The sequence below is a fragment of the Geotrypetes seraphini genome, chromosome 10 (genome assembly GCF_902459505.1).
Source record: "Geotrypetes seraphini chromosome 10, aGeoSer1.1, whole genome shotgun sequence".
NCBI lineage: Eukaryota > Metazoa > Chordata > Amphibia > Gymnophiona > Dermophiidae > Geotrypetes > Geotrypetes seraphini.
In genome coordinates this window covers 145,999,504-146,022,230 of record NC_047093.1, presented here as the reverse complement: position 1 = coordinate 146,022,230, position 22,727 = coordinate 145,999,504, and the positions used below count along the sequence as shown (strand labels likewise).

Below are 22,727 nucleotides of genomic sequence, written 5' to 3'. Positions count from 1 at the left end.
CTCATCACCCATTGACAATAACCATGAGAAAGGAGCTACCCTCAGCCAGGAGAAGACCAATGGAGCAAGGTCCCCTCCAACAAAAAGGGAATCACAGAACCACTTGAGCACTAGAGAAAAACTATAGAGCATGCTACTGCCCTTAGGAGAGGAAACGGAACTAGTGGCTCTTATAAGAGGTAATCCATAGAGCAGGCTGTCCTTAAGAAAGGAGTGGAATACAATATCTTAATAGAAGGTCTTGTAGAAGTGGCCACACATTTGGAGAAGGCATAAAATCAGTTCTTCTTAGAAGAAGAGCCACAGAACCTGCCACTTTAATGCTTGCTACAGGAGCTTTAGAAATGGGCCCATCCTTATAATAAGCCATGAATAAGAAGCTTGGAACAAGGTCTGTATTTACAAGAGGAACCATGGAAAGGGGCCTAACCTTTTGAGAGAGTTTTAGTAAGGGTCCATCCTCCAGAAGAGGAGCCATAGAAAGGGGCACTCTCTCACCTGCAGCTAAGGCCCACCATGAACATCAGTAAGGCAGTGATGTCCACATGGTTCCAGGAGTCTTGCATATACTGCTTCACTTTCTGTGCCACGGGTGCATTACCCACAAAGAAGCTCTGACGAATCTCCTCACAGACCATGGTGAAGACCCAGAAGTAGAGGATGCCCTCTGAGGTAGACGGGCCATCAGGTGGTGCCGGCTTGAAGTCCAGGAGCAGAACATAGGAGAAGAGGAAGAGGAAGGCAAAATACATGACCACGTTGCCAAGGAAGGCTGTGATGGGGGCACTCCAGAACTGTTTCCATTGGTGCAGCCATAATGGATTGATCCTTTTCACCTTTACATATTCCCATGGGGGCTCTACACTGGGTCCCAGAACCATTGGCTCTTTTCCATTCTTTTCCTTTTCTATTTCCTCTAGAAAATTCTCCCTGGAGGTGGAGAGGAGGGAGAGTGGGTAGTAGGAGAGAGAATAAAAGCCAACATGTGTGTGACATTACAGTAAGTCTCTTCTGCCCCTTCATTACTGCCCATGCTGCTCTCATAAATATTCCAGCTTCTCCTTCCCTCATTTCCCCTCAAAAATAGCTATCTGCTCCTCCCTCTTTAATCTGCTTCCAACTACACGAAGATTGTGGAACAGAAGATCAGATGTACCAGTTTGTAACTTAAAAACAATAATCTTAAAAACAATCTACAAAGGATGTGGAATCTTTTGGTGATATTTGGATTTTGTTGTTTTGTCAAACTACTCCACACCATTAATCTGCCTCAATCTTACCTATAAACACCCCTTTCTGTTTCTCCTTTTTTTTTAATCTGCCCCCAGATACTCCTCATCTATTAATCTGGTCTGATTTTCACTCATAAAATATCCCCCAAAGTACTTCTCTAGAAAAATGCATCATATCTTTCTTCATAAATATCTTTGCCTCCTCTTCCCCAATAAAATGTCCCAAGATTGCATCCTAAATACCCTCAACTCCTTGCCCACCTTATTAAGGTCCCCTCCTCACCCATCAGTGGTGTCAGGATTAGGTGTATTCACATCTGCATTCAAGCTTTCCAACTCCAGCCCATCAGATACATTTGGCATCCTGTCTTCCTCCAACACCCTGTGAAGAGAGGATAACCAAGGGGCTAGTGATTAAAGAGAGCTTCCATTCAGCAGTGTAAAGGGGTTGGGACTCCCCTCAATGTGCACTTCCTCTCAGCCGTGAGAGTTATGATAGAGGTCTATAAAATACAAGTGGAGTGGAACAAGTAGACAAGAATCACTTGTTTACTCTTTCAAAAAAGATTAGTATTAGGGGGCATACAATGAAGCTTCTAAGTAGTAGATTTAAAACAAACCAGATAAAATATTTCTTCACTCAACATGTAATTAAACTCTCGAATTTGTTGAAAGAGAATGCGGTGAAAACAGCTTAGCAGGGTTTAAAAAATAGTTTGGATAATTTCTTAGAAGAAAAGTCCATAAGCCATTATTAAGATGGATTTCAGAAAATCCACTGCTTATTCCTAGGATAAGCAGTGCAAAATCAGTTTTACTCTTTGGGATCTTGCAAGGTACTTGTGATCTGGGTTGGCCACTGTCAGAAACTGGATATTGGGTTTAATGGACCTTTGGTCTGTCCCACTAAGGCAATTCTCAGCAGTGTCAGGGGAGTGGGACTCCCTCAGAGTGAGCTTCCTCTGAGCAGTGTCCTTTTAGTGTCAAGGGACTGGGATTCCCTTTGTGAGCTTTCTCCTAGCAGTGCTCTGGGAACTGCCTTCTTTACTATAGAGTATCTCTCCTCCATGATGGTACAGACAGGCCCCTTCACTCACTTGAAGTCAATGAGTCCAGAGTAGATGAGGGGAGGACAAAAAAAGGTGAGTATCAGCTTCCAGACGGGGGTTGTCTGCTCTATCTGTCCCCACCAGTTCTCTGTCAGCATGGACTGTGGGGATAAGCCAAAGGTACAGAAGTCAGCTCACTACCTGATAGATGTCTTATTAATGCATGAGCAAAGTGCCCCTCACCTGCACACCATCCTGTGAAAAGAAATTTCTGGCATCAGCCTCATAGGCCAACTGAAGGCAAGTGACCCCTTGCCATCTGCTAGAGCATCTAACTAGCAGGCGAAATGCCCGACTCTCGCTGTTCCTATAGCACTCATTAAAGACACCTGGCAGAGAAGCAGAGAGAGAGAGAGAGGGGTGTCAGAATGGGGACAGCAGGAGTGACCTGATTAACAATAGTACAAAATCCTTCAACTTAGCAGGGTTTTAAAAAGATTGGATAATTTTCTAGAATATAATAAAAGTTTATTTTTATATTGCAAAAATCTTATAGTTCGACATAAGAATAAACGAAAAACTACAAACACAGTGATATACAAACTTAAACTGACAAAAGTGTTTTAAGCAATTTTCTAAAATGTTGATAGGAAATAAAGTTGGTTACAAAACAACGCCAGAGGTTTTTAGTACGCCAGAATGCTGAATGTGCTGCTTTGATGCTCATAGGAACTCTGACCGTCAGAGCAGCGCAGAGCATTCGTCATGTGCAGTTTTGTAAAAGGGGAGGCAAGTTCCTTAACCCTGAAAAGAAAAGTTCTCCTAGGACAAGCAGGATGAGTCAGCCACATATGGGTGTTGTCCCAACAGCTCCCAATTTGCGGATAAGCTCTCCAATAGCTCAGAGATTTTTTTTTTTCTCTCTGAGCACATGCAGTGCCCGGGCCCCACTGGGCATGCCCGAGCCCTACCCATTTCCCCCTGCTTCCCCCTAATCCCCAGTCTTTAGTTTCCACCCGTTCCCATCGGTCGGATTTTCTACAGCTCTCCATTACAACTTTTCTACTCATCACCTTGAAGATGCCTGAATCATCTAAAGAAACGACTGGGATGCAGGAGAAGGATGAATACACTGGATCCTCATGAGTTGTGCGCCCACTGATTGGATCCGGCGCTCGAGGTTTCCGTGTTGCTTGCATTGTGCGCACATGTCACCACGTGCACGCAAGCTAAGGAAGAGGGCACTGAGAGACTTCATGAAGAGAAGTGAGGCCCGAGAATCTTCCTCCAGCAGCCATCCTCATCGGAATGCAGCAGCGGGGGATCCACAAGCTACAGCGGCAAGGAGCCTCCAGGATGCCCTGGCTCAGCTAATCCCCCCGCCAGCACTCGGCCCGGTAGAGAAATATCTCCCGGAGTCCCTGCATGTTGCCGCTTACAGCCAGCCTCTGCAGGGCAGCCGATAGGAGCCTCACCAGACCGAGAGATCTCTCCAGGAGTCACTGCATGTTGCCGCTTACAGCCAGCCTCTGCAGGGCAGCCGATAGGAGCCTCACCAGACCGAGAGATCTCTCCAGGAGTCACTGCATGCTGCCGCGTAAAGCCAGCCTCTGCGGTCAGCAGATCGGGGTTTTCATCCTCCAGACTGAGAGATCTCCCCCGGAGTTTTTGCATGCTGCTGCGTAAAGCCAGCCTCTGCAATCAGCAGATTGGGATTTTCGCCCTCCAGCCTGCATGCTGCCGTGTACAGCCAGCCTCTGCAGGGAGACGATCGGGGTTCCCCCTCCAGCTCCAAAGGTAAGTCCTATCTGCTTGGTTTTGGGAAAACCTCTGATAATCTTTTGCAGCCCCGAGGGCTCTGCCCCACCCTCCTCCCAATCTGAATCTAAGGAGAAAGAAACTCCCATGCTTCTTTCCCTCGGAGGGGACCTGCAGACCTCAGCTTGTAAAAGACATGCTGAAAACAAAAAAAAACCCCCAAAAACCCCCCAACTACTTCTTTCCCTCCTGGGGTCTTACAGAGTCCACCCCTCCCCCTCCCCCTCTCATGTCGGGAACGAGGAGTCTGCCTTTCACAGCAGGGTGCTGATATCATCAGTGATGTGGCATGTCAGACCACGCCTCTCCAAAGGTAGGGGTTTGAAACTCCTCAGCCTAAAGAGCAGTTCACTGCACTTCAGATGCTTTTCCAGCCAGCATGAGGGACTCTGCTACTATTATGATTTCGATAGCACTGAAAGGCATATGCAGCGCTGTACAGTTTAATATACAATAGGCAGTACAGCAGGAGAAGCCCCCTCAAGAGGCATTATCACTCCTCTTTCTCTGCCTCCAGGCACAGTGGGAAACGCAGCCAGGAGCACTGGCACAGATGAAGGGGTGCATCCTGCCCCCTCTCTGCAGGCTCTCCCCCCCTCTCAAGAAGGACAGAGAATGTCGGTGGGGTACATGGAGTCACCCAACCAGTTAAGTGAGCAGCACATGAACCTGCGAACCACCAGGGGTGGGACCAGCAGCAACAGTTAATCCTCCTGCTGACCCACTCCTCTCTCAGCGGGCAACACTCCTCACAATGCCCCCCTTTAGAGGGAGCCACGCACAACAATATGGCACGGTCCAGCGGCATGCCATGCACCCAAGCAACACACCAGCCTCCAGCCACGCCCCGAGTCACCACACACAAAAATAAATAAATAATTAACGGGAAAAAAAAGAAAACCTACAAACGAGGACTCACCCCCAAGTCCCTCCAGAAACTCACAGCCTTTCTCAAGATCCACGGGGGTGGACAACAAGTACCCAAGACAGAGTACTAGAAGGCCTGAACTACCAGTACCAGTACTTCATGCAGGCAGTGGCGATTCCAGTCCACAAGAACCTCCTGGACTGTAGAGACAAGATTTTGGCTGACTCCCTCTTCAGGGCAACCAACATCAAGGAGACTGGGATTGAAGTATCAGATCTTTCCAGCCCAGGGATTCGACAACCCGCAGCAGCCATACAGGGACATTGCGGTAGCCTTGGCGCTTAAGAGAAACAGGGCAGCACGACCCCCCCCTCCAACGCCCCGTCAGGGAAGGACCTGAAAAACCCTGGATTCCACGGGGAAAAAGACCTTCGAGGGCGCAATGCTGAGCGCAAGAATTGCTGCGCTCCAGTTCCAGATGCGGCTTTATCAGGAGGCCAGTGAGAGAAAATAAATAAATAAAATAAGATAGGGACTCCAGCTCACTACCGAGCCAGTCCACACTGGCAGCAGTCTGTGCCCCAGTGCTCGCAACAGTAACATAACTGCTACGCAAACAAGCACCACCCGAGGGGCAGGGGCATCCAAGGGCAGCCCTCTCCCCAAGACAAAAACAGAACCTTGACCACCCTCCGGCCCAGCAGGATCAGATTGTCTGCGAAGGCTTGGCCCAGGATCACCATCGACCAGTGGGCCCTCAGCATCATCAAGCAGGGATTCCGAATTCGTCTCCACTTCCGCCCCCCCCCCCCCCCGAGTGGGCGGGGCACCCTCCATCTGACGACCCAATTTTCCTGCAGCAAGGAGAGGACCTGCTTCGGCAGAATCAATAGAGGCGGTGACGAAGAGAGGAGATCACCAAGGGGTTTCTATTCCAGGAACCCCCGCGTCACCAAGGACAAGGACAACTCTTGTTCCTGGATCTCTACAAGCTCAACAGGTGCATACAACAAGGTCCAGATGCACTCTCTGGGTACAGTCTTGGCCCTGTTTCAGCCCGAGTATTGGCTAGTATCCCATGCACCCAGCCCACGGGAGGCATCGTCGCTTCTAAAGCCAAGACAGACACCTCCAGTACAAGGTCCTGCCCCTTGGACTCTCAACGGCTCCAAGAGCGTTCGCAAAGTGCGTGGCAGTGGCACATCCTCGCCTTCAAGGGGTACCCGTCCTATCTTATCTCGACAGCTGGCAGTCCCGACAACCACCATAATCCTCCTCCAAGAACTGGGGTTCCTCATCAACTACATGAAATCCCACCTGATACCCACCCAGGGGATATCGTTCATCTGGGCAGTCAGCGACACCACACAGACCAAGGCCGTCCTACGGGACTACTAGATCGACGCCATGACATCCCTGGCCCAGTGCATCCCTGCCAGCAGCTCATCGTCAGCACGCTCCCTCCTGTGTCTCGGCTGCAGTCTTTGTTGTGCAGCACACCAGACTACACATGAGATCCCTGAAAGGGCACCTCAGACGTCACTGGGACCAGTGTACCCAACCTCTGACCACCCAGATACCCATTCGCTAGCCCATACACAAGACGCTTCACTGGTGAACGGCCCGAGATAACTTAGCGAAAGGGAAACCAGACCACCACCTCACCAGCTGGTGGCCACCATGGATGCCTCCAAACATGGAGGGGGGACACACCTTCTCGATCCTCGCACAGGCGTCCTCACTCCATATCTACCTACTGGAGCTCAGGGCCATAGGGAATGCCCTCGAAACCGTCAAACAGGCAGGGCAGTCCTCACCCAAACAGAAAACCAGGTGGCCATGCACTACATCAACATGCAGGGAGGGACAGGGTCAACCTCGCTATGCAAGGAAGCTTGCCACATGTGGGAGTTCACCAACTCCATTCAATGCCCCATCCAGGCAACTTACCTCCCGGGGGAGCAGAACAACCTGGCAGAAAGACTCAGCCACCAGCTGGATCCCGATGAGTGGTGTCTCAACCCAGCAGCGATGAAGAAGATCTTCAGCACCTGGGACACACCGAGCATCGACCTGTTTGCAACCGAACCGAACTCAAAATACTCGACCTTCTGCGCAAAGAAATCAACCCATCGCCGTCTCAGCCCCGACGGTCTGTCTGTGAGTTGGAACCACGGACTCTTATATGCCTACCCGCCATACCCTAAGTCCTGCAGAAGATCCTTCAGGACAGAGCAACGGTGATCATGATTGCCCTGTCCGGGCCCCTGCAACCATGGTTCCCGTTCCGGCAAGGGATAGCGGTTCTCCCACCTCTCCCCCCTCCCGATCAGTGCAGTTCTCATAACACAACGCGGGAACCTTACCCTCCACCACGACCTGCGTTCCTTAGCCCTGACCGCATGAATGATGAGAGGATGAACCTACCACAAGACGTGGAGCACACACTTATGGCAGCCAGAAGACCTTCAACCAGAAAACGCTATGGGATTGAAATGGAGAAGGTTCCGCTACCGGTGCACAGACACGCAGCGAGACCCCTACAACTGCCCCATACCAGACATCCTGCAGTACATACTGAGCTTATCTCAGTGGGACCTAAAACCCACTTACATCAAGGTCCACCTAAGTGCAATCGCGGCATACCACGCTGGCCTAGACAACAAACCAGTGTCGAGGCATCCAGTAATCACAAAATTTCATGAAGGGACTGTCCAATCTGCACCCACCGGTCAGACCACCACCGCCCGGATGGGACCTCAACTTGGTGCCGCATCAGTTCACCTCGATCCCTTCAAACTTTTGGGGAAGGCAGATCCCGTATTCCTGGCCGGGAAAACCCTGACCATCGTGTCGGCTGACACACTCCTCCATGAGAACAGGGTGGTACCCAGAACCCACCCCCGATTCTTGCCGAAGGTGGCTTCAGCGTGCCTCCCGGCACTCTACATCTCCCCACAGGTAGGCACACTGCCACCTCAGCAACATCTCCTGGATTGTGTGCGGGCCCTGACTATGCAGCAGATTAGACAAGCCTCAATTGTTCATCTCCTACGACCAAAACAGACCAGGACTTCCGGCCACCAAACGCAGGCGCTCGCGCTGGATATAAAAGTGCATCCCCTTCACCTATAGAAAAGCGCAGCGTCAACTGCAGGTGGGAGCCAACGCCCACCAGCGCAGAGCCATAGCCACCACAACGGCTCATCTGCACCACACACCAATAGGGGACATCTGCGATGCAGCCACTTGGTCCTCCATGCACACCTTCACCAAGCACTACTGCCTCGACATAGCATTCCACGCTCCAAATGCATTCAGCCGAGCAGTCTTGGAAACATAGAAACATAGAAATAGACGGCAGATAAGGGCCACGGCCCATCCAGTCTGCCCACCCTAATGTCCCTCCCCTACCTTTGCCCTGTGAATAGATCCCATGTGCCGATCCCATTTGGCCTTAAAATCAGGCACGCTGCTGGCCTCAATCACCTGCAGTGGAAGACTATTCCATCGATCAACCTTTCAGTGAAAAATAATTTCCTGGTGTCACCTCGTAGTTTCCCGCCCCTGATTTTCCATGGATGCCCTCTTGTTGTCGTGGGGCCCCTGAAAAAGAAGATATCTTCCTCCGTCTCGATGCGGCCCGTAAGATACTTGAACGTCTCGATCATGTCCCCCCTCTCCCTGCGCTCCTCAAGTGAGTAAAGCTGCAATTTGTCAAGCCTTTCTTCGTATGGGAGATCCTTGAGTCCCGAGACCATCCGGGTGGCCATTCTCTGCACTAACTCCAGCCTCAGTACATCCTTTCGATAATGCGGCCTCCAGAATTGCACACAGTATTCCAGGTGGGGCCTCACCATGGATCTATACAATGGTATAGATTCGCCTTACTGCTGACAAAACCTCTTCGTATGCAACTCTTTGTCTTGCCTTGGATGAAGCTTGCTCCACTTGATTGGCAGACTTCATGTCCCCACTGACGATTACCCCCAAGTCTCGTTCTGCTACCGTTTTTGCTAGGATCTCGCCATTAAGGGTATAGGACTTGCATGGATTTTCGCTGCCCAGGTGCATAACTTTGCATTTTTTGGCATTGAAGTTGAGTTGCCAGGTCCTAGACCAGCGCTCCAGTAGGAGTAGGTCGTGTATCATGTTGTCGGGCATTGAATCTTCGTCCGTTGTGCTTTTGCCCACTACATTACTTAGTTTGGCGTCATCGGCGAATAATGTTATCTTACCTCGAAGCCCTTCTGCCAGGTCCCTTATAAAGATGTTGAATAGGATCGGGCCCTGTGGCACTCCACTGATCACCTCTGTCATTTCGGAGGGGGTGCCGTTTACCCTTTGAAGCCTCCCTCCAAGCCAGTTCCCAACCCATTTCGTCAATGTGTCACCTAATCCTATAGAACTCATCTTGCTCAGCAACCTGCGGTGTGGTACGCTATCGAATGCATTCGGCCGAGCAGTCTTGGAAGTGGCTCTTCCCTCCTGGGAGGGACAGCAACCACTAGCACAGCCTTGACAAACACTGATCAAGTAGGGTGTTATAAATATCGACAAACACTGATCAAGTAGGGTGTTATAGATATTGATTAAGTAGGTCTTCCAGCACTCCTGCCTAGACTGAATGTGGAATAGGCAAGTATGAATTCTCACATGGAAGTACAAATTGTCACTGTTGAGCAGTTGGTTTCTCACTGTTCATTGATTTTCATTGACCAGTTTCGCTGTTCTGTGAGTTAAGTAGGTCTTCCAGCACTCCTGCCTAGACTGAATGTGGAATAGGCAAGTATGAATTCTCACATGGAAGTACAAATTGTCACTGTTGAGCAGTTGGTTTCTCACTGTTCATTGATTTTCATTGACCAGTTTCGCTGTTCTGTGAGTTAAGTAGGTCTTCCAGCATTCCTGTCTAGACTGAATGTGGAATAGGCAAGTATGAATTCTCACATGCAAGTACGAATTGTCACTGTTGACCAGTTGGTTTCTCACTGTTCATTGATTGTCATTGACTAGTTCACTGTTCTGTGAGTATTATTGCTCAGTTAACACAGCACTTTATCTAAAACCTTGTTTCCACAACTTCACCTGCTTTGCCTGATTACCCTGCCCGGCTCGGCCTCCACAGCCAGGCGAGGGATGCACAAAGCGCTAAGGCGCAGGTCCAGTCGGTACATCCCTCGGCTAGGGAGTCACCCATATGTGGCTGACTCATCCTGCTTCTCCTATGAGAAAGTGTAGTTACTTACCTGTAACGTAGGTTCTCCGTGGACAGCAGGATAGTCAGCCACACAACCCACCCGCCTCCCCAAACGGCCGACCCGGCCACAGCTAGGAACATCCTGGGGATTAGAGGGAAGCAGGGGGAAATGGGTAGGGCTCGGGCATGCCCAGTGGGGCCCGGGCACTGCACGTGCTCAGAGAGAGAGAAAAAAAAAAAATCTCTCTGAGCTATTGGAGAGCTTATCCGCAAATTGGGAGCTGTTGGGACAACACCCATATGTGGCTGACTATCATGCTGTCCACGGAGAACCTACGTTACAGGTAAGTAACTACACTTTACAAAACAACGCCAGAGGTTTTTAGCACCGGCCAGAATGCTGAATGTGCTGCTCTGATGTTCATAGGAACTCTGACCGTCAGAGCAGCGCAGAGCATTCGTCATGTGCAGTTTTGTAAAAGGGGAGGCAAGTTCCTTAACCCTGAAAAGACAATAATCTATTTAAAATATCTTTTATGTGAACAACCTTTAACAGATGGAAAAGAGAACAAAGTAAAAGTTCGTAGTGAATGTCTAGAGTCTACAAACATGAAGTGGTCAACAAGATAATCTGAACCTTATAACAGATACACCCAAATCTGAATATAACTCTTCCTTCAAATGAAAGCCAGTAAAGTTTTTGGTAATATGTTGGCACATAGTCTGTCTTCTTCAAATTAAAAATTATGTTCAAAACATTTTATTGAAAGAATAAAGTAAAAATACATATGTGTATTATATAGATAGATATTCTTTATAAATGATTTCACAAATGTTAAAATTCTATCATTCCTCCAAACATTTTATATAATAAACCATAATCCCCCCTATCACCCCTATCACCCCTTCGCTATCCCGGCCCTCCCCATTCCCTCATCCTTTCTCCATTCCCCCCCTCCTTTCAAAACATTTAATTCCCCCCCTTCCATCCCATTTCCCTCCCCTCCATCCCATAATCAATTTCCCCTCCCCGGATGAAAGGTGACAAAAATAAAGAAATAAAATAAAGATCTGGAATGTAATTTAGACAACCTTAGCTTCAATGTAAATCATTTAGAATTAAACTTCTTGCTCTAGGTGAAAGGTTTTGAATAAAAGGATCCCAAACTTCCATAAAAAAATGAGTTCTTCTAGAAGATCGCTGAACCTCCCAAATCTTAAATAATAAAATGCTAGCCGTGCATGCGCACTTGTTCTGCGTGTTCCCTGATCCCTTTTCTGTTGCGCTGTGCTGGCGAGAGTGCGCATGTGCGCTTAATACGTCACCAGGATCCACTCCACAAGCCGGGACCGCAGACAGACGCCTATCGCCTCCACAAGCCCTTACTGGAGGATCACCAAGAGAGCTCCCAGAGAATGCTGCGGCAGCGGGGGGTCAGAGGAGAGGGACCGGTGCCGAGGGAGAAGGCATCGCCGCCGAGCGACCCCAAGGGCAGAGGTAGCCCGCGCGCACGGTGGGCCGAGCGTGAGGACGGCCGCACGTGCAAACTGACAATTAAAACGGCTCATGCCGTGGCCCCGCCACATGCCCTCAGCCCCCGAAGCGCAGCAGCCCTTCATTGACTGGCGGTGACCTGGGAAGGGGTGGGGGAGGAGGAGGAGGATCTCGCATGCAACCGTCCCCCCCACCTCATCCCCACCCCTGGATTCAGTTCCGTTTCTCCTAGCGGCTCGCCGGTGTGCGGATCTCGGTTTCCCCGCCCCTCCCCCCCCTGGAGGGACCCGACGGACTGAGGGAAAAGGAGACAGAGTGAAGCGTGGCAGCGGTCGCGGGAGCTGCGAAAACTTTCTTAAAGGGACAGTAACGCTCCTCTCTGGACAGATGCTAAAGGCCAGACCGCGGGAAGGGAAGGGAAGGGGGGGCCGAAGGCCAGACTGCAGGAAGAGAAGGGGTGGTGGGGGGAAATGCTGCTGCTGCTGCACAGGGGGCAGGGAAACACACACAAAGACAGACAAAGAAAGGGGTCCAGGGAGAGAGAAAGACAGAGAGAGAGAGAAAGACAGAAAGAAAGAAAGACACACAGACATATATTCTAGCACCCGTTAATGTAACGGGCTAAAAGATTAGTTTCAAATAAAAGTAAACGATGCAACTGGTTCCTCCAATGCCAAAAGCTTGGAGATTCTTTCTGTAACCATAATTGCATAATTCATTTATGCCCAATCATATATGCCTTCTGAAACAAAAGACATTTCCTTTGGCCAAATACCCCATAAGCTGCTGCCTTACCAAAAATTACTCCCCTTGGAGAACCCACAACAGGACTACCCCATAAAGAACCCACAACAGGACTACCCCATAAAAAACCCAAATATAATAGGATGGCAGACCAGAAAGACTTGATTAAAGGACACAACCAAAAAGTATGAGATATTGTGCCAGGATCCCTATCACATTTAATACAAATTGGGGGATCTACCAAACCCGCATGAAAAGCTTGAATTTGGGAAAAATAAGCCTTATGTAAAACTCTATAAATACATTCCCTCCAAACAGACCCCGTAATAACTTTTGATATTCTATTAATAGCTTGAGTAAAATCAAGAAGTGAAATTTGAATTCCCAACTCATTCCAATTTTGTAAAATTTTTTCATATGTATGAGTAGGAAGTAAATTCCACCACCACTTATGTAATAAAGAAACTGAAATATTGATTAAATAAAGATATAATTCTATCATGAACTTCACATGAAAAATCCAATCTCCGCAATTTATTCAAATAATTCACCAATTGCATGTAAGTGTATAAAGACCCAGGACCCCCTCCTACTATTACAGAAAGATCAGGAAAACTCCTTATCTTCCCTGTCTCATCCAATACCTGCACTAAATAATAAATACCTTTAAACCACCAATTTCTAAAAATCCTAGATGTCATACCAGGTTGAAAATCTCCATTATCCTGAATAGGTAACATATCTGTTATATGCGGATTGTAACCCCATAATTTAACTAAATTACCCCAGACTGACCTCATTGGAGTTAAAATAGAAATTCCTCTTAAATGAACTGGTAATTTAGACTGATGTACATGAAGAAGAAATAATAAATGAAAAGGCTTTTTCATATACTATAGGAGTAAATAAAATATCAAGTTTCAAGTTTATTAGGTTTTTATATACCGCCTATCAAGGTTATCTAAGCGGTTTTACAATCAGGTACTCAAGCATTTTCCCTATTTGTCCCGGTGAGCTCACAATCTATCTAACGTACTTGGGGCTATGGAGGACTGAGTGATTTGCCCAGGTCACAAGGAGCAGCGCAGGGTTTGAACCCACAACCCCAGGGTGCTGAGGCTGTAGCTCCAACCACTGCGCCACACACTCATCCAGAACCCAATCCCTAATATGTCTTAGTAAACAAGCCTTCCCATAAATACGAAGATCCAGAAGTTCCATACCACCCATCATCCCTGATCCTAGTAAAAAATCAAAAGATAATTTTGGCTTTTTCCCGGAGCAACAAAATTTAGTAATAGCAGTTCATTTCCGCCAATCTCTACTTGTCAATTCTAGGGGAAGCATCTGAAAAGTATATAACCATTTCAGGAAAAGAACCATTTTAAAAAGAGCAATACGCCCACCTGTAGGAAGATTTATAGTCCACTAATCAGTTACATAAACAAATACGTGCCTGTTAGTTTCTAGGGAAGATCATAATATCTTATCCAGGTTCAGCTTTCTTTGCCTATTTACAAGACCAGACCCAGGCTAATGAGAAATACTTTTATTATGAAAATAGAAAAATATAATTCACAAGCCAGCAGCAATATCTAAATATTGTTCACAAAATATACGATTACATATATGAAACTCAGTACATAATTATCACAACACACTTGCTAGATAACTAAGTAAAACTAATTACACACACTAAACACTTATGTGTTTAATTAAACACTTATGTGTTTAATTCCTGATTAGCAGCAATCTCCTCAGGACAGGACAGAAATACTGTATAGTTTACTGACCTGAAGAAAGAGGTTTTAACCAAGGAATGCAGCGACTGACCCATCCGATCCGCCACTAACAGCACAGCCATTCTCCGTGAATAGCTTCCATCCCTTCGAAGAATACCACGAGGACACCAATGCCTCGCTCCGGGTCCAACGACTCAGCAGGGCCCAGTGTCATCCACCAGTTCCTGCGTTTTCCTCTTCAGAAACAAGCGCACATACCACCTAATCCTTCACCTTCCCCAGGACCTCTCCAAACCCAGCAGACAACAACCCACCAGTCAAACGGATAAGTATTCTGCATGGTTATTCAACTTTTCTTTCCAGACCAAGATATCTTAAACCCCGTCCTATCTCTCACTGCATAGTAACATAGTAGATGACGGCAGATAAAGACCCGAATGGTCCATCCAGTCTGCCCAACCTGATTCAATTTAAAATTTTTTTTTTTTTTTAATTTTTTCTTCTTATCTATTTCTGGGCAAGAATCCAAAGCTTTACCCGGTACTGTGCTTGGGTTCCAACTGCCGAAATCTCTGTTAAGACTTACTCCAGCCCATCTACACCCTCCCAGCCATTGAAGCCCTCCCCTGCCCATCCTCCACCAAACGGCCATACACAGACACAGACCGTGCAAGTCTGCCCAGTAACTGGCCTAGTTCAATATTTAATATTATTTTCTGATTCTAAATCTGTGTTCATCCCACGCTTCTTTGAACTCAGTCACAGTTTTACTCTCCACCACCTCTCTCGGGAGCGCATTCCAGGCATCCACTACCCTCTCCGTAAAGTAGAATTTCCTAACATTGCCCCTGAATCTACCACCCCTCAACCTCAAATTATGTCCTCTGGTTTTACCATTTTCCTTTCTCTGGAAAAGATTTTGTTCTACGTTAATACCCTTCAAGTATTTGAACGTCTGAATCATATCTCCCCTGTCTCTCCTTTCCTAGGATATACATATTCAGGGCTTCTAGTCTCTCCTCATACGTCTTCTTGCGCAAGCCTCCTATCATTTTCGTCGCCCTCCTCTGGATCGCCTCAAGTCTTCTTACGTCTTTCGCCAGATACGGTCTCCAAAGCTGAACACAATACTCCAAGTGGAGCCTCACCAATGACCTGTACAGGGGCATCAACACCTTCTTCCTTCTACTGACTACGCCTCTCTTTATACAGCCCAGCATCCTTCTGGCAGCAGCCACTGCCTTGTCACACTGTTTTTTCACCTTTAGATCTTCGGACACTATAACCCCAAGGTCCCTCTCCCCGTCCGTGCATATCAGCTTCTCTCCTCCCAGCATATACGGTTCCTTCCTATTATTAATCCCCAAATGCATTACTCTGCATGATGATTTCCTTACACTACTACCTAACTCTATTTCTCATGTTTTACTGGGCCTGCTACAAAAGCTGGTTAACCAAGGCATTACTCTCCTCCCCTATCCCAATCCTCATTAGGCCTCGACCTACCTTCCCAGAACCTCATAGGCCTGCTCAACGCCTCATTCTTGACTGTTCTGAATGGGTCTCTTTCCAAATCCTAGTTGTCCCCCCCCTCTCGCAAACCAAAGAAACCTCACAGGAACATACGACGATCACTGAAGAAAATTACATACTCAGCCCCTATTGACGCTCCTCACTACCAAAAGATACTAGGCTTCTACTTAAACATCCGATCTGTCAGGAACAAAGCCCAGTTAGTTAAAGATTGGCTAGAGGAGACCAACCCCGACTTTGTCCTCTTAACAGAAACTTGGTTGATCTCTGACAAAGACATCATAATTCGTGAATGTCTACCACCTGGATTTAAAATTACCTCTCTACCCAGATCCAGGCGAAGAGGGGGAGGTCTAGCCATCATTACAAGAGATGCATTTGAGTCCACCATCTTAGCCTCAAACTCCTCATCAGATCTCAAAATTCTTTCCTGTAAACTCCAATCTGACCAACTAGAAGATAGCCTAATCATCACTCTATTTTACATCCCTCCTAAGAAATGGCCCACCGCTAAAGACAACTCCGAATTCCTCCTCACTAACTCAATTACAGGTCCCTACAACCTACTGATCGGTGACCTGAACATTCACCTAGAACAAGCTGAACGGAGTGACACCAAAGACCTACTATCCCTCATCACCTCTCTAGACTTCTTCGTACCGGCCCCTGAAATAACCCATCACAAAGGTCACCATCTAGACCTTGCAACATTCTCCTCCAAAGAACAACTCCACCCCAAGATTCTCTGGGAGCTAGCCACTTGGACTGACTCCCTATGGTCTGACCACCGACTATGCTACTTCCAACTTAACTGGCAAGCAAAACATCATCCACCCAACCCCAAACAGGCAAAAAAGACCAAGAAAATGATAACCACCAGAGGCCTTATCAACCCAGTGGAATTCTGGTCTCATTACGACATCTCCAACCCGGACCCTGACTCATTCACGTCCGAAGCCTGGACCATCACAAGCACTCAGATCCTAAACAAAATGGCCCAATTAAAACAAGGAAAATGAGAAACAAAAACTCAGATGGCTGGTTTGACGCCGAATTAGGATCAGTGAAACGGGAATTACGGAAGCTAGAAAGACTATGGCTAAAATCTGGTGATAGTAAAGAGAGAACCAACTGGAGAACAAAATTAAAAAATACAAAAATCTCATAACTACCAAACGCACTAACTTCTATACGCAAAAAATCGGCTCCCCCAACCCCAACATCAAAAACCTCTTCAAAATAGTCAATAACCTTTATGACACTCATACCCTAACCTGTACTACCTCCGACTCCCCACCACCAGCCAATGCCCTGGCCGACTTTTTTTACACCAGAATCTCCAAGCTGAGTTCCACCCTATTGATCCCCACAACCAACCATTTAAATTACCCAGTCGCTCAACACCTCAACGAACCCAGGGCTGATCTGTTCTGGAACACCTTTGCAATCCCTAACTGGCAACAATTCTGCAAGCTTTACTCAAAATACGCTAATTCCTACTGCATACTGGACTGTTGCCCACCTAATGTAATGAAAGTTGCCCCGGTCACCTTCAAAGCCAAACTACACACCTGGATTTCTTCCCTTTTACTCTCTGGCACGTTTCCTGAGGACCAAGGCCAGTTCCTAATCTCTCCGATTATAAAAACCCCCAAAGAACCCATCTACCTAACATCAGACTATAGACCCATCGCCAACATCCCCTTCTTTGCTAAATTAATGGAGGGGCTGGTCAACCAAGACTTAGTGACCTATCTGGACAAATTCGTTCTGGACACAGCACCAAAACCATTATAGCTTCTCTACTAGACTCCCTCCACCACCTGTTTAGCCAGGGCACAAGTGCATTAGTCCTTCAGTCTGATATAAGTAGCGCCTTTGACCTAGTTGATCATACCATCCTCTTAGACTGTTTGGAGTCAATCGGCATCTCAGGCAACGTTTTAAAATGGTTCCAAGGTTTTCTAAGTAAGCGATCATACCAAGTTTACAATAACAATACACACTCCTTCAGCTGGGTAAACGCATGTGGAGTCCCACAAGGCTCTCCCCTCTCCCCCACACTATTCAACATCTACCTGGCCGCACTTGGGAACCTACTACAAAGCTTGAAAATCAAGTTCTATATCTACACTGACGACATTACCTTAGTTTTTCCTCTAACCATCATAATTCCTGAGATAACAAACCACCTGGCATCCATCCTAAAACAAATCGAACTATGGATGACCGATTTCAAATTAAAACTCAACTCTGAAAAAATTAAATTCTTCCTGGCGAGTCCAAATCAAAGATTCAACAATCTCCTTAAACGGTCAAGTCTTCCCTATCACTGATTCCATAAAAATTATGGGAATGACACTGGACCACAACCTCACCCTTGAAACTCACACCGACTTACTGGTCAGAAAAGGCTTCTCCGCCTTATGGAAACTGAGAACCATCAGAAAGTACTTCGATGCAACCTCATTCCAATTACTGGTACAATCCTACATCCTATGCCTACTTGACTATTGCAACATAATCTACCTAGGGTCCTTCAAAAAAACCAAACAAAGACTCCGCATCATCCAAAATTTGGCAATCTGACTGATCTTTGGGCTGAATAAATGGGAACACATAACTCCCTACTATCAAAAACTCCACTGGCTACCCATGGAAGCAAGAATCCAGTTCAAGTTTGCCTGTCTCTGCTTCAAATCCATTCTTGTAATGGCCCCCTTATACTTGACTCACCATTTTTCCCTAAACTGCCCTTCCAGGCCCACCCGTAGAACCCACCTCTTCAACCACCCAACTCTAAAGGCCTGCTGATACAAAAGACACTTGAACAGAACTTGCCTTCCAAGCAGGACATCTAAATGACTGGCTGAGCAGAATTATCTCGCGCTCCTCATCCTACCTAAACTTCAGGAAATTATTAAAAACTAACCTATTTAACCGAATCATAACCTAGTCCTCTTTCCCTACCCCTGCTCCCCAAGCTCTCTTTTGCCTTACCTCTTCGCCCTGCCCACCTTACATTTGTCCACGCATATTTATTGTACCTGTACTCGCTGATTGTAACTATTCGCTGATTGTCCAACCCTCTGTTGTAAACCATATTCGCTGATTCTTTGTTGTATCTGTATTCACTGATTGTAACTATTCGCTGATTGTCCAGCCCTTCTTTGCCTCAAACTTCTACGTCTTTGGCGGTATATAAGAAATAAAATAATAATAATAATTACAGTTATCACCAAGAGTAACTTTACAAGCCTTATCCTATATCACCATAGGATACTTTATCTAACCCCAGCTGATAAGATAATAAGTTCCTTATCTCACCATTCAATTAGGCCTTAGCACAGAATCAGGGGAAATGGAAGACGTTTCTCCTCAGCTTAGCAGATATAAAAATCCTTGGGTTACAGGAACAAGTGTTCGTCCGCCACTGGTGCAGCTATAATTTATTGGCAGCAAAGGTTTCCTTGATGTGATGGAATCCAGATCTGTTTAAGGTCCGATTCACTCTCTCAGAGAGTCACACGAGGTAACTGTTCAGGTTTTAATTATTATAAAAGAGGTACGTGGAGAATACCTGTGATGAGATGCGAGTTCACCCACACCTTAACACAGACTAAATTATAGTTAGCACATTTCCCTTGGATCTCGTCAGATGACCTCTTTGGACCAATCCAGAAACAGAACTTAGATGAATAGCCTTTCTGTATAAAGTCTCATACAGGCTGGGAGACAGAGGCACCTTCGATAGATAAGCACAGCATAGGAGTATAACTCCCCCAAGATTCACATGGGCAGATCACATAGACATAGCTGGATGTCCTTGACTAGAATACAGTTCTGGTAAATACCCAGAAGGCATCAGGCAGAAACAGCAAAAATGTGTTCTTCTTTCTCTTCTTGCTAGGTTCAGGCTGGAATTATTTCTTGCAAATAATGGTTCAGGCTTGAAGATGTCAGAGAGGCCTAACCTTCAGGTGCAAATAAGGAAACATCCCTACACACCTAGGGATAAAGGCAAAGACTGCCATTTCAACAATTTTTATTTTGTGTGACTCATAAAATCTGGAATATTAGATTTATATAGAAATTTAGAATCTACTGGAATATAAATTAACCAAGTATTTAAATTTATCTTCCATCCATCTAAGTGGAAAATCAGGACCCCACTGCATGCGGAAATTATCATTAGTAGCCAAGGCTTCAGATTTATCCATATTTAATTTAAATCCAGAAAAATTACCAAACTCAACAAAACTTTCCAGTAAAGACTGTAATGATATCCTAGGATTTGTTAAATGCACTAAAATATCATCTGCAAAAGCAGCAATTTTAAAAGAAGACCTGATATCCACTCCACAAATATCTGGATTAGCAAGAATTTCATGAATCAATGGATCCAGGGTCAATACAAAAAGTAACAGAGACAAAGGACATCCTTGCCTTGTTCCTTGACTCACCACAAAAAATTCCGAAAAGCAACCATTAATAAAAGATCCTAATGGCCTCCTGAAAATAACCTGTAATACCATACTTAGTCAAAACTGCAAACAAAAATTCCCATCTTACCCTATCAAAGGCTTTCTCAGCATCAAAACTAATCAACAATGATGGTAGATTCTTATGACGTACCCACTCTAAAGAATATAAAATAGACCGAATATTCTTAACTGCTGTACGTCCTTTTACAAACCCTGCTTCAGGTTCAGCAATCAGATCAGGTAACAACTTCGCCAATCTATTAGCCAAAATCTTAGCCAATAATTTAGCTTCATAATAAAGCAAAGAAATCAGTCTATATGATTCCACCTTATTAGGATCTTTACCCAATTTCAGAAATACAATTATTTGAGCCTGCCGAAGTGTTTTAGGTAAAATTTGTTCCTTAATCTGATTATTAAACATCAGTATTAAAGGGGTCGCTATGTTATGCCCAAGAATCTTATAAAACTCAGCTCTATAACCATCCATACCAGGTGCTTTACATAATGGACTCTGTTGTATAGCCAATAACAACTTTTCTTCCCCAACAGAACGATTCAAATGTGTTCATTCTACCTGCCTAATACAAGGTAACTCTAAACTGGACAAATAAGTATCACTAGATAATCCATTATCCTGACTAGGAGCAAACAAAGAAGAATAATAATCCTGAAATACTTTACCAATATCATTATCTTTTATAAAAATAAATTGACCCTGAACTGATTGAATTCACAAAACCCTAGATGACAAACATGTATCTCTCACCAAACGAGCCAATAATGCTCCCGACTTAATACCGTATTTATACAATTGATACTGATAATATTTCACAGATTTAATAGCCCTTTGATGAAGAAGCTCATTCAACTGAAGCTGTATAGCTAATAATTGAGCAGAATTATCTTCTGTAGAACATCTGGCATGAATACCTCTAATTTTAATTAATTGCTTTTCTAAACGTAATATAGCCCTATCATGAGCTTTCTTTTTTTGACTAGAATATGCAATATCGCCTTTCCTGTTTCCCAAAACAAAGTAGGAATTTCCTTATGTTCATTATTAATCTGATAAGAATTCCAGCAATCAAGAATATGTTTTTGAAAATTACTATCATGAAATAAATCCAATGGAAATCTCCATTGTGGTAAACTCAAAGACTCATAAATCAGAGATAATGTAACCCAGTCTTTTGAATTTTGGAAAACAATATATCAGAGCAAAGGAGATAATCATGGAATGGATATTATGAACCTTGGAACAATGAGTATAATCCCTATCTAAAGGATGCATCGCCCTCCAAATATCCAATAAATTTAAAGAATCACAAAACAAAGGAATCCCTTTAGTTACATCTAACCTATCTGTTTTCCAAAGGACCGATTTGTCTATCTCTGGATCTGGCACCCTATTAAAATCACCCCCTATTATAATAGGACAAGAATCCTGTTGCATAAGATAATTTAAAATTGTAGTAAAGAACTTTTTATCATAAGAATTTGGAGCATATAAATTACAAAGCAAAATATTTGCCCCATTACTCCTAACCTTTGCTATATAACAACTTCTTGGATCAATATTAAAATGTATCTTTTCAACCACTAATTTTTTATGAAAAAGAATAATTACCCCTGCCTTTCTATGAAGGGCCGGGGCTTCAATATAATCACCCACCCACCAAGCAAGAAATTTAGAATGCTCTTATGTTGTCAAATGAGTCTCCTGTAAAAAAAACAATAGATGCATTATGTCTATTTAAACTTTGCAATATTTTTTTCCTTTTAAATGGAGAGGAAATACCCCCCACATTCCAAGTAATGAACTTTAAAAACATGTGAATACTTGACCAAAAAAGATATTACATAAATTGGTAATAAAAATCCAATCAAAAGATAGGAACCGTCCCAGCTACCAGTCCCCATCCAAGCCAAATAAAAATATACTCCATAGCATTCCACATCCCTTGTCAAACTGAAAAATAAAGTTTTTTGTCAACTTCCATCCAAACCACCCTTCCCCATTGCCCCAAATCCCTTTCCTATCCATACCACCCCCATGCCACCACAAGATCATAATTCTTCACCACCATCCATCCCAACAGCCCCACCCCCAATTCAAACCCAACTTCCCCCTTATAACTCCACTCAAAATTATATCTCATAAACGAACAGTTGTATTTTGAATGATACGTAATTAAAGTTTTTTTTTTAACCTTCTAAATAAATAATATTACAATAATCTAAAATATTCAAAATCAAAGATTGTACTAGAAGTCTAAAGGAATTAGTATCAAAATAAGATCTAACTGTTTGTAGTTTCCACAACATAAAGAAGCTTTTGTGAACTATGGCAACTATTTGAGTTCCCATTGACAATTTCTGATCCAAGTAAACCCCCAGAATTTTAATAGTGGAATTAATAGGGTATGAAGTTCCGTTCAATTTCAAAATCCCTTCATTAATCTTATTAGATGGGCTAGCAAAAAAAGAATGTCGTTTTAGCTGAATTAAGTTTCAACTTAAACTGTTCTCCTCTGCTCAACGAGAATTACAGTGGCAATG

The 22,727-nt window shown here is 45.1% G+C and overlaps 1 protein-coding gene across 1 annotated transcript in view; it reads right to left on the bottom strand.

Annotated features, from left to right (window-relative positions):
• LOC117368704 (transient receptor potential cation channel subfamily M member 4-like) overlaps nt 1-22,727 on the bottom strand; it is a 72,672-nt gene that overhangs the window by 16,265 nt on the left and 33,680 nt on the right. The window contains exons 14-17 of the mRNA XM_033962447.1: nt 2,525-2,670; nt 2,330-2,442; nt 1,516-1,614; nt 499-930 (exon numbers count right to left, since the gene is read on the bottom strand). Of these exons, the coding sequence (XP_033818338.1) occupies nt 499-930; nt 1,516-1,614; nt 2,330-2,442; nt 2,525-2,670 (790 nt within the window). The remainder of the gene's footprint in view (nt 1-498; nt 931-1,515; nt 1,615-2,329; nt 2,443-2,524; nt 2,671-22,727) is intronic.